At 46.2% G+C, this 14,425-nt stretch overlaps 1 protein-coding gene across 2 annotated transcripts in view; it reads right to left on the bottom strand.

Moving 5' to 3' along the window:
* The window catches only part of HBS1L (HBS1 like translational GTPase), a 640,556-nt gene that overhangs the window by 561,332 nt on the left and 64,799 nt on the right, over positions 1-14,425 (bottom strand). For both annotated transcript variants that reach the window (XM_086927450.1, XM_086927451.1), the window contains exon 2: positions 417-482. In XM_086927450.1, coding sequence (XP_086783576.1) covers positions 417-482 — 66 coding nt within the window. The remainder of the gene's footprint in view (positions 1-416; positions 483-14,425) is intronic.

Genomic DNA, 14,425 nt, shown 5'->3' with positions numbered 1-14,425 from the left:
ATATGGGGTGCTGGATATTCATTGAGGAAGAATGGTGAAGTTGAAACCTTTATTAACCTTTATGCCCCAGTCATTCACCATCCACCTATTCATTACCCCTAGATTCTTCAACAGTGCAATCCATCCAGCAGTTACCTATTCATCTGTAATGGAAACGCTGCAAGAACCTGACAATACTCCAGGAACGTCCCACTGATGGCCTGCTAGAACTGCACACAGTGTGCCGGAGATGGACTTGAGAGCTAAGCACAACATTCCAGATGAGGCCTGAAGTATCACGCAATTCAAAAAAAAGTGACCTCCACATTGTGAAACAAAATGGCCGGGGAGGTCTCTAAAGACAGGCACAACACACTTGGTTAGGAATTGAGAAACAGACAACACCTTATTACATAAAAAATGCACCACAAACTAACCTGTTGCTGGTGATATGCAATAATCATCCTCCACAGACTGGCCATACAAGTCGTCGTCATCAAAATCTAAAGGAAAAACAAGCATGAATATTGTAAATAAATACCAAATTGTGACCTAAAAAGAAAAGTATAGTACAAAGGGTTTTTCCCTCAAATTAAAGTGGGGCATTGAACTACAATTTTCTCAGCAAGGTAATCTGGGAGAGGTTTTCGGGGAGAGAGGGCTAGGGGCAAGAAAAAGGAATATCATTTTGATGCACACAAGTGTTCGATGCCCAAATCCCCTTCATGGATCCTGCTGACACCATGCTGATACAGTGATGGATGGAATGCTTGAATTAATCTCAGGCAAGGGTAATTACTTGGTGCCACATCTCAGACCATTGTTATTTTGCACACCATGCCACCTCACTTTGGACCCATCATATGCAAATAATTCGACCCAGTGCGAACAGCCAGGCCTGGTCCTCCCTGAACCGGAACACAAGCAACCAAAAACCAATTTCATCCTGATTAGGGCTCATCTACCAGGACTGGGATGCGACCCCAAGTAACTACCAGTGGCTGAGATTAATTCAAGCATTCCATCCATCACATTTTGTATTTTTCAGTATGCCACAAAGATGAGAGGTCAAATATCATATGATTAGAGGCGGCATGGTTTACAGCACAAGATAGCAGATGCCATCTAACTAGGTGGCTGCACCACCCTGTCCTACTATGAGGATGGCGAGCTGCTGAACTCTGCTTCAGGTTGTGTTGGAGCAGGTGGGCACACCCGGGAGGTGGCAGATGAGCTGCAGCTCTTGGGTGGGGGACTCTGTGGGGTGGTGGCTGCAGAGGACCTAGAGAGTAGTGTTAGTAACATGGCAGCCTGGCCCTAGCTGCTGCAGAGAGCCAGCGGCCTGGAGAGAACACCTGAACAGCACGGGGTCTTTTTCCTCCTCCCTGTAGGTTCAGGGCAGCATGTCAGTCCCCTGAGGAAGAGTGGGCAGTGGGCAGCGGCATGTGTTAGGTGAGAAGAGCACTAGGACAGAGGTGCTGGGACCAAGGGACTGGCACCTGGCAAACAGACGGCCAGTTAAATTCTTCAGGCGGATGCCAGGAGAAAAAAACAATTGGTGGGTGGCCCAGGCCTAGAGGGCTGACGAGAGATGGGCTTCACATGCCTGTCCCCCCTTCCTGTTTTCCTTTACTGAGGAGTCCTGGCGAATCGGGACAGTGCAGCAGGAAGCAGGTGGGCCATGTCCAGCGCAAGGCCCTCCCTGAGACAGTGCTCAGGCCGGTCACAAAGCTCACACCAAGGGAACAAGAACTGAGACCCAGCAAGGTGATGCAAGCCTTGAAAAAAGATATGGCTTTGGAGCTGAAACTCCTTGAGAATAGCCCACTGGAAGGATGGGCCCAAGGGAGTGAGATCACATACAAAGCAGTCTCCAAGCTGTATAACATCATACTCAACACCCCCAATACTCTCGGGAAACTCTGGGACAAATGGGTGTGGGGGGCCTTAGAACATATCGGTTGGGAGGCGGCCCTGATGCACCCAAGTAAATGGCCATAAAGGCAGGCTGAGATTAATTCAATTCAACATCCTCCATAGTGTATCCTACAATAAGTCCCTATTGTACAAAATGGGTAGAGCGGAGACCCCCATTTGCCTTAGGTGTGGTAGAGAAGAGGGCATGTCTATACATACTCTCTAGAGTTGCCAGAGGGTAGGAGAGTACCGGAGACAAATCAACAGCGAATTGGAAGCTGTAATGGGGCAGCTATCCCCAAGAAGCACCAAATGCTTACACTGGGAATACAGATGAAACAACTATTGTTCTGCCAGTTGAGCTTTGTGGTGGCAAAAAGGGACTGGAAAACATTTAGGAGCGGGAATACACTTCCACTAGAAATATGTTGAGGGAGGGCAGGAACAGATGCTTGCAGGCAGACAGCCTGGTGTATGGGAGATGTGGCTGTCCCATAAATTCCAAAGGATATTGGGGAAATGGAGAGACTATCCTGGACTAACAGGCAATTTAAGCATTTCACCCTACAAGAACATCGAAGCATAAACCCCACGCAAAACTGACAATTTGGCAGACAGGCCCACTGGGGCGCCAAGGACCCTACCACAGGCGATACAGACATGAAGGGGTGATAGGGCGGTCAGCCATGGGTCATGGTGGAGTTGCCTGAATTTATTGGCGATTGCTTTGTGTGCTTTGTTCAGAGCCAATTTACAGAAAATGACCAAAAAGTTTTTTTTTTAATCTATATATCTTATGACTAGCTAAGGAAAACAATGACACCGTGCTAATGACTCAAGCAAAGTCTATTTTGAAGAGCAGATGTATATTTTAAGATTTCATACAGTAAATCACTGTACCCATATAAGACTACGGTCAAAGTTCATATAGTGCGCAGTATACATTTAATTTAGCAAATACGAATGCTTACTTTATAACTAAACATTTTCTCCCTCTTAATTGTCAGGTCTCATTAAGAAGTTTGGTAAAGTGTTAAAGCTAGTCGTCAGCATTAAAGCAATTTTATTTCAAAAACATTCATTTTGTAAAAGTTATGGTACTTGCAGTGGTGCTATTGCACTTTGCTGTAAAAGTTGTTTTGGAACATGCAAGTAGACGGATGCAAAGAGCTCTTATTTAATGCACTAAAAGTAATTAACGGACAGGATCCAATCCGATATTCTTAAACACACAATTCAGATATTCTGAATGAACATTGTGAACTATCGGAACGTTCAAGCTCAAGATGTGCGTAAACATGTAAAATCCTGTCAATGCGGTTCACAATGCATTCTTGGCTCATTAAGAGGAAAGGAGAAATGGATGGCACAATGTATAGACTAGTGTTGGAACACAATCACCTTTTTAATTACAAACGGACATCCAACAGTGACCGCAATGAAAGCTCTCCTCTGCAAAAATGCACCAAATAGGCTCTTGCACTAATTTCCAACTTGTCAAATGTCCGTCTAACCAAGAAAAAACATTCATGCTAGAGATTGATGGATGAATTTGGTTTGTAGCCCTATGAGCAGACCTTCCCAATTATATCCAGGGAATGAAGAATGATGTTCACCTATTGGATGAATTTGCAAACTGAAGACATCCTGTGATAATAGACCCCCAGAATATAGGTTTGGCTGCCTGGAAATAATCCTGCTGCAGTAGCAGACCCTTAGGAAAAGATAAAGGATTTACATAATCCCTTCAAGGAGTATGCTGGGGTGCTGAATGAAAATATACTGAATCTTACGTTCAAATTATACTTTGTTCCTTACTGGTGATAGAGGACACAGGAGAAAAAGAACTGGGCACGAGCCAAAGAAATGCTGAATTGATTGCAAATGGTTCCCTCCCCAGGAATACTCACAAGAGCACACAACAAGCAGCTGAAAGACTCAGAAAAATAGCAAAGAACAATCCTTTCACTTGAAAGGGCATTCTGTTTCTCTATACCAAGACTTGTCATCAGCAACAACCCTGAAAGGAAAATAATTTGGTATAAGAACGGAGGACCTTATTTAGAGTTTGGTGGACATCACAAACGTGGTGGGTGTTCCATCCACCGTATTAGCAGTGCATATAGAATATAGCACTTGTAATATGGCGGATGGGACACCCATCACATTTGGACGTAGTACCCCACCCACCAAACTCTAAACTAGGCCTTGAATTCTTAATAGCCAATAACACATCAAACTGATGAGAAAATCCATTCGGAATTATTTGGCGTGTTATGATTAGCCATCTTAAGAGTAGCAAAATACATTTTGCAAGTAGCAAAATATATTTTGCAAATTCAAGATGACCCATGAACTGATGAGTCAGTGTATCAAAGACTTCCACTGCCCTCTGATCTGCCACCTAAGAAGAGATGATGGAAGGGATAAGCAAAGAAACAACTTCTCAAAACCAGATATGAAGACTATACTACAGGAACAGATAATAGCAGTACACTAAGCAAGAAAGAAATCATCAGATGCACAAGGACTCGTCAAGCTCCTCGGTCAAGAAAACAAAGGAGTTGCTGGGGTTTTACAAATACCTCAGAGGTCACTAGGCAAGGTTTATGGGTGGAGGCGACAAGGAAAGGAGTATGGAGCCTTGCTTCTGCTCGTTAATTCACAATGCAGTTCAGAATTGGGGGACTGATGGGGAAAGAAAAACTATAAGGGGAAGGGGGAAGAGTTCCTAAAATTGCTGCTCATTTCTAGATGCGGGGTGGAAGGTTTTCTTTATTTAACAACTGCGGTTTTAGGGGTGTTGGAATTTGGGTTTCTGTGTGGGAAGGGGCAGATTGGCTTTCTCCTCAGTCATTGATGACCTTCGGGACAAACTGTTCTGGGTGAAAGATGAACTAAATAAAGAGTCATTGCCTTAATGCTCAGACTGAAAGGCATGGGACACTTCAGTCCCTAAAAAGAATGAGCAGAGATTCTCTAAACAAGAGACACACATTAAACAGACACCTGAAAATACAGGTCAAGACAATTCTTAGATCCTACTATGTATCAGCCAAACGACAAGAGCAGGACTAACCGTCATTAATGTCTTACATGACGGTTTAGGATTATGAGGTACCTTTGCAGAGAACAGTGTAAAGAGATGGTTGCTGCAGAGTGGGAAACTGAGAGGCAAGCCTATCTGAACTGCTCAAGACTTCACAAGCCAACTCTGGACAAGAGGATTAGATCAGTGTCACATTTCAGAAACTTCTAGCTTCAGATCAGGCCATTTTCTAGTGGGTGGTGACTGGAATTTGTTAACTGATGATTCTTAAGAAAGAATTTAATATAGATATGGCGGCGCATCAACTTCATCACAGTGTGCTAGTAATGAGACTGATAAGATGCTTGACAGAAACCTCCATCCATATCAGACAGACTACTCCTATTATGGAGGCTCCCATAAATGCTATGCTAGGCTCTGAATGGTTTTCATCACACAATGAAGGAAGTGACTGAAGGTATGACCCCACAAAACTATCTTTGTCAGACTAAGAACCAGTAGTATGCCACTTGATAATGGGTACCATGTTGAAATTAAACGTCTTCACGGCGCCTTAATGACACACTGCTTTGAGACTCTGTTATTAAGGGAGCAATTATAGATAAAAGAATACCTAGTATGGGGCCGCTTGACCACTGAGAAAGCATGAGACAGAAAGAATAGGGAAGAGATGAGATATTAGCAAATGACCTAGAAACTACAGATCCCTACCAAAAGCAAGCAGAGTCACAGAGGTGTAAAGTTGTTTTTTAAGCAGATTTTTTTTTATTGACGAATGTTGATCACTTTTCCAACAGTAGCATGACATGTTGAAAAACTATGATCAAGGAAGCATTGGCCAATTCTTTAAATGGAATCATTGGGATTGTGAGGATGCGTAGATACCCATTTCATAAGGTGGAAATTAAGCCCATCGATGCATGCAATAAGAAATTCTATGTAGACGAGGCTAGGCGTATGCATTACCTATGTATCAGATCCAACACAGGTCTCTCTTACTGCACAATAAGAGTGCAGGTACAAGAAAGCTAGACCAATTCAAACACACTTTCCACTAGTACTACATTGCAGAAATTAATTTCCAATATGTATGCAGCACTTATTCAATTAAAATCCTTATCAGATTTATTTAAACAATCCATAAAAGAGCAGCAATAAATGAATCATAATTTCATACATCTAAAATATTCAATAAAATATATAATACACATTTATCTAAAAAGATACTTATTTACTTATTCACTATCAGAGGATGTACAGCATTATGTACAGTGATACAACATTATGAATGGGCGCTAATGGGGAGGGAAAATGGGATGCCAATCTAGGGAGGGACATTGCAATTTTAGCTTGGCATGAGGTATGGAAGGGAAAACCTAAGTGGAGTCACAGAATAGGGAACCCCAGTATAAACACATGAACACATTGTATATTAGTCATACGAAAGCAAAAGCTATGCATTCAAACACTCATATGAGATGTTGGCATAAGTGTGGCCTAGATGGTGAGGAGTTATAAATCTGGTGGCCCAGCCCAGTGTTGCAGCTTTTTAAAAAAAAATAAGAACTAAGCCACATACAAGGTGTTCTGGGGCACCCGTTTAAGTGGAGCTGATTACCCTGAAAGATTTATCCAGATCAGATTGGCACTTAGCAGTGAATATGTTGCTGGTGGCAAAACAACAAATTGGATTAAAATGGAAAACAAAAGCTCTACCAATCAGGCAGAGATTATGGAGTTAGACTCTCGATTGGATGAGGGCCCTGAGCCCGAGCTGCTACATAATCTCTCCCTTAAGCAATTGGAGTATCGAGACCTGGCCGCCGACGCTGCTCTTGTCATGGGCAGGGAACAACAGGGCCGAATTTACGACGTGGGTGACAAGGCGGGCAAGCTACTGGCTTGGCTCGATAAGAAAGACAGGGCCAGCCCCGTCGTCCCGGAGATATTGGGTGCCGACGGTTTGTTGGTTACTGACCCGAGCGCAATCGCTCAGTCCTTCTCGGATTACTTTCGGGGCGTTTACTCCTCGGTCTCGGACCGATCTGAGGCCGACTCGGGCGCTCTCCTGTCGGACATCGACCTCCCATGCCTGTCGGAAGCGGATCGAGGCGATCTAGACAGGGACATAACCGCAGACGAGGTTGCACTCGCAATTCGCTCCCTGAGATCTGGCAAGGCACCTGGCCCTAACGGTATTCCGCTAGAGCTTTATAAAATCAGGCCGGATGTGGTTTCCCCGCACTTGCGGAACATGTTCCTTGAGGCGCGGGTAACTGGTTTACTTCCTCACGACCAGAGGTTGGCCACCATTGTGGTTATCCATAAGGAAGGGAAGCCAAGAGATTTGTGCCGATCATATCGCCCCATCTCTCTGTTGAACGCGGAGCCTAAGATTCTGGCCAAAATGCTCGCCAACCGTTTGATTGGAGTCGACGGCGACTTAGTGCACCCGGACCAGTCGGGCTTTATTCCACACCGCAACACTGCTCTTAACCTACGTAGACTTCACGGCGCCCTGGCCAGGGCCCATACGCTCGAGGAGCCGGCTGTCCTGGCGTCGTTGGATGCCACGATGGCTTTTAACTCCCTTGAGTGGAATTACCTGTGGGCAGTGTTGGCGAAGCTCGGTTTTGGCCCGGAATTTGTAGGATGGGTCAAACTCTTATACGCTGATCCGCTGGCTAATGTAGCGGTCAACGGTCGAGTTTCAGCATCCTTTGTTCTTCAGAGGGGCACCAGGCAGGGCTGTCATTTGTCGCCCCTCCTGTTCGCTCTTGCACTCGAGCCGTTGGCGGCCTGGTTACGCAGCCACCCCGACCTGCATGGTATTCAGTGGTCCCCGGACTTCGAGGACCGAGTGTCACTGTATGCAGATGATATTCTTCTGTACCTCACTTCCCCCTGCAAGTCCCTCATTGTGGCCTGTGACGTATTGCGACTTTTTGGTCAGTACTCCGGCTTAGTTATTAACAGGTCTAAGTCACATTTGTACGTCCTGAAAGGGGGAACGCCTCGCCTCCCGAGAGGCTGCGGCATACAGGTGGAGAGCCAGGGCTTTAAATATCTAGGGATCTACATCTCCACTAATTCCAAAGCGCGCTATGAGCATAACTTGCTTCCCCCTCTTCTCCGCCTTCGGCGAGACGTGGAGGGGTGGCGTAAACTACCGCTCTCTCTGCTTGGGCGCGCGCCGTTGTTTAAAATGATGTCCTTGCCCAGGTTCCTTTACGCCCTCCAAAACACTCAAGATCCGGTCCCAGCCCGCTACTTCAGTGAGATCGAGAGCCTACAACGCGCCCTGCTTTGGGATGGTCGCCCTCGCATCGCTATCACGAAGCTCACGCTACCGTGGTACGATGGGGGGATAGCTTTGCCTGATGTGCGGAGGTACTATTGGGCCTCCCAGCTAGCGGCCATTAATCATGGTTTATATGGTCCAGTGGACAATCCGGGGTATGCCATGGATCGGTGGTTGCTGGGTGGAGGGAAGTACCATAGGGCACTCTACTCGAGGTCTCTTGACAGGCGGATGTCTGGTCCAACAAAAACCGCCGTCCATATCTGGAGGGCGGTTACAAAAGCACAGGGATGGAAAGACAGGCTATCAAAGATGACCCCACTCTACGACTCGGACATACTGGGTAGACTGTGGCATACCAAGGGCTTTGATAAGTGGGATCTGATTGGCATCTCCAGGGTGGAGGACATGTTGCTGCGTGGCAAGATAAAATCTTTTGCCCAGTTACAGGCAGAGTATCAGCTGGGTGGAATGGAATTTTTCCGGTATGCTCAGCTGAGGCATGCACTACTGTCCGCCATGCCGGAGGATGAGGCGGTTCCTGATAGTTCTCCCTTGGAGGATAGGGTGCTAGATGGCCACATGCCAGACAGTGCCATTTCATTGGTGTATAAGAAGCTTCTCAACGTCCGTACAGATCTTCTTCTAGGAGTGAGGGACCAGTGGTTGCGAGACGGGATAGAGATTGACGACGAAGACTGGCAGAGTGCGGTATCTTCTCCTAAGGAGGTCACTATCTCTTCCCGTCTTCGGCTGGTGCAGCTTAAAATCTTGCACAGAGTTTATGTCACTGGCCCCAGACTTGTACGTATGGGACACTCTGTTGATGGTCTCTGTAGGCGCGGCTGTGGTGCCCTCGCCACATTCATGCACATTATATGGGAGTGTTCTGCAATAGCTTCTTACTGGCGGCGTGTACACTCTATTATGAGCGAGGTAACTGGAGTGGAGGTGCGTGCTGAAGCCAGGAGATGCCTTCGGAACATATGGGGTCCGACGGACCATACCGTGGCCCAGACCCAATGGGTGACCCTGGGTAATATGGTTGCGAAATGGGACATTGCACAGATGTGGGGGGCTACAACGGCTACGAAGGTTGTACAATGGAAGGCCAACATGGATTGGTGTATGTTCGGGAAAAGACTGTGTATGTTGCAAGGGGTAAACCTAAAAAGTGGCAGAAAATATGGGGGGCTTGGAACGAGTACAGAGGGGACATTTGCATACCTCCGGAGTCCGCTCCACAGGAAGAAAACTTATCACCATAGCCTATGACTCCAACTGGAGATTTACTAATCTGCTATCCTGTGTTTCCCTCCCCCCACATTCCTAGTGTTTCTACTACACTGATTATTACTGTGTTCACTGTGCTTCCCGGCCCTTCTACTACGCCTCACTGTACTTTGAATTTCATTGCCTTCTTCTCTGCGCCAGTTTTGGCGCTTCTTCTCTTTTTCTCTTTCTCACATCTGTTTAACAAGTTAAAATCAACCATTACTCGTTCTGATGTAATGATTCTTGCACTTTTATTTACTTTGCTCCGTTCTGCTGCCTCGCCTCAGGGATGTAAGGCTAAATAGCTGTGTGCACTGCTTCGAAATAAAAGGTTTTAAAAATTAAAAAAAAAAAAAAAAGCTCTACCAATCATCAATGAATGGATATCCAAGTTTCTGCTATTATTTGCTGCGGGAAGATGATCGTATGGCCTGCAGGGCCTAGCTTTTTGCTAGAGCAGATTTTGTGAAGGTGGCGATATTGCTGGCTCCCGGTAACAACCGGGCCCCCAGGGGCAAAAAAATGCCCCCCCACCCTAGCGGCCCACCGGGGAAACTCCCGGTGCCCACTACGGCCATTCCGGCCCTGAACACTAATTCAGATGTGATGAGGTTGTGCTGTACTTCTTGACTTTGATTGCTTGTGTTCACTGTTCCATTTGAGTTATTTTTTTCTTTGAGACGTGGGATAATATAAATTGTTGTTCTGTTATTGTTACCTTGTTAAAATTCCTTGAAGAAAATACGTGAGTATGTTAATGCTTTTAATACGATCCAGCTCCTTTATATAAACGCTAATATCTCAAAAACTACTGAACCAATTTACGCCAGATCATAAAAAGCATAATTTCTGAGTGAAGTTCTACATTTATATCAAATTTAGCATAAACTTGTAGAGTGTTTTTTGATATTTTAGGTGAGCTACAATTCCTTTGGTACCCTTACGGGAAGAAACTGATTTATTTTCCCCTTGCTCTGAACTGCACGAAGATGAGTGGGCTAGATTTTAGCTGCAAACGCCAAGCGACTGCCAAACTTGGTGCTGATATCTACGTGGGACCAAAAGGTACCAGCAAATCAAAAATTAGCTTTTATATTGCAACTAGCAGCCCGTCCCGAAGTTGTCTGGGAGCAATTAGGCTTCAGGGCCCCCTCCCGCCCCGCTTTTGTAACCTGCAGACGTCACTTTTTCCTCCTGTAATTTACTTTGCTTCAGGGCCCCCGCCCGCCCCACTTTTGTAACCTGCACACGTCACTTTTTCCTCGTGCACACATTATCCACCCCCTTCCCTCCACTCCACCCAAGGGACGCAGGTTAAAACCCCTCTGGCTACAAGTCACTTTTTCCTCCTTCTCCTCCTGTAATGCACCGTTTGACATTTGTAGTGCACCGTTTGTGTCCTCTTCCTTGTCCTCAGGCTTCCCCGACCGCCACCCGCCCAGTCCTGTCCCCCGCCCGGCACGGCACGGCACGGCCAGGCCCGTCCCGGCCTGTCCCGTCCCCCGCCTGCCCCTACATGAGTGCCCTCACCTCCGCCGGCGCTGCTCCCGCCTGTCCGCTCCCACCACCGCTCCTCCCCTGTGCCATGTCCGCCGCTCCTCCTCCGCCGCCGGTCCTCTGCTCCTGACGTCACCGCTCCTCCCCGCGCCATGTCCGCCGCTCCTCGGACGCCGCTCTTCCCCGTGCTCCTAACGTAACCACGCACAGCGCTACTTTTGAGGAACTACTTTTTTTTTTAATCTAAAATTTCAAATAACGTTTATTTTTTTCATTTATGTAGCCTATAACCATCTACACACCCTGCCGATTTCAACGGTGTATCGGGTGTGTAGATTGGCGCAGTGGTTCCTGAGTTTACCCGCCTCAAAGCCTGAAAGTTTCTGCTTTATTATAGTAGTATAGATTGTGACTACAGCATAACTAGAGGCTGATAAGAATTTTTTAATTTGGATTGATCAAAATAAGTTACAAACAAGCTTTGATTAGGACGATATATCCTCGCTTTGATTGTTCTAACTGCACGACTGGAGAGAGGGAAAATTCAAAATAAATTTTTTTAGGAAGAAGGAATTTCAGAAGGAAGAATATAATTTTTTATTTTGCTAAAGCACATTATGCACAGTGTGGTACACCACACAAAGTGAGAATGGAAAAATGAAAACAGATAAATAAATGGCATTGTCATTTACATTGCCATTAGCTTTTGTACTGACTAACAGACTCACATGTCCACCCCTTGAATTAACAACTTATATTTCCCTATACTAATATACCACTAACCCTTTTTTGGGCTCCAGAGTAGCATGCTACTTGCTAAAAAAGCGCTACAACACCGGGTCAGGAGTAGTAAGCGCTACATGAATGCAATTAAAATTATATTTACCATGCATGGCCAATTTATGCTGTTGCTAAGTACACCTGTCCTGAATGATGGCTTGTCTATTCAGCATCACTGCTTACTTATCCTTCGGGGTGGACAGTGGAGCAGTTTTAATGATATCAGTGCTGTCTGCAGAGTTCTGAGAATCCTTGATTTCCAAAGGTTCCTAATATGAGCAGTCAAATACACATATATCGTCTATCTATAAGTTGCAACTACAATACTAGCGACCTAGCTTGTAAAGCAGGTGTAACCAAGGTTATAACTGTGGACCTAGAATTGAGACTGAAAGATATCACACCTAAAGGGATAGCTTTTGGTGTTTAAGGCCTGAACTTTTAAAAATGCTGTCACACAAAGACATGCATGATAGCTCCTTCGTGTATGTGAACTATGTTACCTGTAGAATAACACTTGTGTAAATGGTCTAAACATATTACCTGTTTACACCTTGATGAAAGACTATGCTTTCTGAAGTCTGCTTGTGTAATTCTTTTTGTAATCAGGATAGCTTTGCCCTGATGGTTGGACTCCAACCTAACTGCGCCTCTCGGGCTCTCCAGGAACTGCAGCCAACGTTGGAGCCTCTCAGGGCTCGAGAACAAGGTGGGGGGCAAGCGGAGTCCCTCTCGGGGGACTCAGCGTCACTGGAGGTAGGCGGAGCCCCTCTCGGGGGACTCTGAATCACTTGAGGCCTCACGGGCCTCTTAGCACAACAATACTCGCTCTGGAGGGGAGGGGCGGGCACTGGCAATGGGCCCAGACGCCCCTCCTCTCCCTCAACACACTCACCGGTTCTGCCTCTTGGGCGACGGTAGCGCTTTGCGGGGCTCTCTCACCACATGAGAGCCCCGCCTTCCCCATGCGCCTGGCCGCTCTTCACCCGGTCCCCCATCTCGGGACCGGGACTCAATCAGGAGCCTTCGTGGCTCCTCGGGCAGTAGTTTCTCTCTCGCCGCGATGGGGCGGGACTTCGGTTGGGGCCGCGCTGGGATTGGACGGCTGCCCAACCGCTTCCGGGTCGCAGGCAGCGCGGCGGCCCGGCGGGGACTTGAACAAACTCCTGGGCTGCGGCGGTGAATTAGAGGCACACGAGGGGTGGGCTCCCTCCCTAATTTAAATATGCTGCGAGGAAGGCACTCGCTCGGATGCGATCTGTCGGCAAATGCCGGGTGGGCTCCGGCTATGAACAAAGCAGCGCTCCCAGGCGCTAGGTCAGATATATGGCACTCCCAGCGCTAGGGCAGATGGAAAGCGCTATAAGTGAAAATGGAGCGCTCCCAGCGCTTACAACAAACACCTAAAAAAAAAAAAACGAAACACCGCCCGATGACGAGGCAAAAAGGGTGGAGAGGGAAAAAATCTCGGGAACGCCCAGAAATCTGGTCCGGCCTTGACGGACAGATCCGGCTTCCAATGGCTAGCCTCCATTTAAGGAGCTAGCCAATGGAAGAAGGGGCGGATTCAAGTCCCCCATACTGAAAACTAAAGATTTCTCCTGGGGGCGGAGCTAAAGCTCCGTGCCCTAGGCGAAACCCAACGAGTCCGTTTATCAGATTCTGTATATGGCTGTTGGGAAAAATAAGTGCAGTCTTTAGGTGTTTTCTGTTCTGTGGTGAATAAGCTAATGTTGGTACCATGTATGTACAGCATAAACGACAACATTCCTCGGATTGTATCATAGTTTGGATTTTAGACACCCGATTCTTCAATATATGGATAGTTAATGCGGAACAGTTTGAAGTCCATGTTGACTTGAATCTCAGTATATTTCACATTGTGCTAGTTGTTCTGAGCAAGGAGAAAGTGGTGCAGATTGTATTTGATCAAGGTAAATTTGTGTGAATAAAATACACTAAAAAACAGCACTAATTTCGTTATCCAGCTAAAAAACTGACCACTTTTTTTCATTTTCGCTTTTTGATGAAGTCTTTCATGTGTACTGCTATGTATGAAAGTGCCCTGCCATCAAATAAACGCTTTCAGGGGTCGTTTTTCTTTCCTGCAGGTTTCAGTCGTGAAATGTGTGCCTTTGATTCAGCCCATGTATTGTGCTTCTCTTTCTGCAGTGTTGGAACAAATCGAGGCCTAGATGTACTTGAGTAGGTGAAGTTTAAATATTCGTAGGATGAATACCTTAACCTTTGAGGCTAGAGCTCTGCATGTATGTGTGCCTGTCCCAGTTGTCCATAGACTATGTATCTCTATGACCTTCAAGGTCTTGATGATCGACTTCAAATATATATATATATTTTTTTAACTATGCTCAGCTCAATCTCCTTTACCACCTTCCCATAAAAAGAACACAAAAAAGTCGTATTTCATGGAGGGTTATTTTATGTAGCGTGGGTATAACACTAGGGGCTGGTGGTTTACATTGGTCATTGAGGGTTGTTTTATGTAGCGTGGGCATAACACCAGTGGCGGGTGGTTTACATTGGTCATTGAGGGTTGTTTTATGTAGCGTGGGCATAACACCAGTGGCGGGTGGTTTACATTGGTCATTGAGGGTTGTTTTATGTAG

Source organism: Lissotriton vulgaris, chromosome 6 (assembly GCF_964263255.1).
Source record: "Lissotriton vulgaris chromosome 6, aLisVul1.2, whole genome shotgun sequence".
In the NCBI taxonomy this organism is placed as follows: domain Eukaryota; kingdom Metazoa; phylum Chordata; class Amphibia; order Caudata; family Salamandridae; genus Lissotriton; species Lissotriton vulgaris.
The sequence above is the reverse complement of the archived record's forward strand: the minus strand, read 5'-3'. Positions and strand labels throughout refer to the sequence as shown.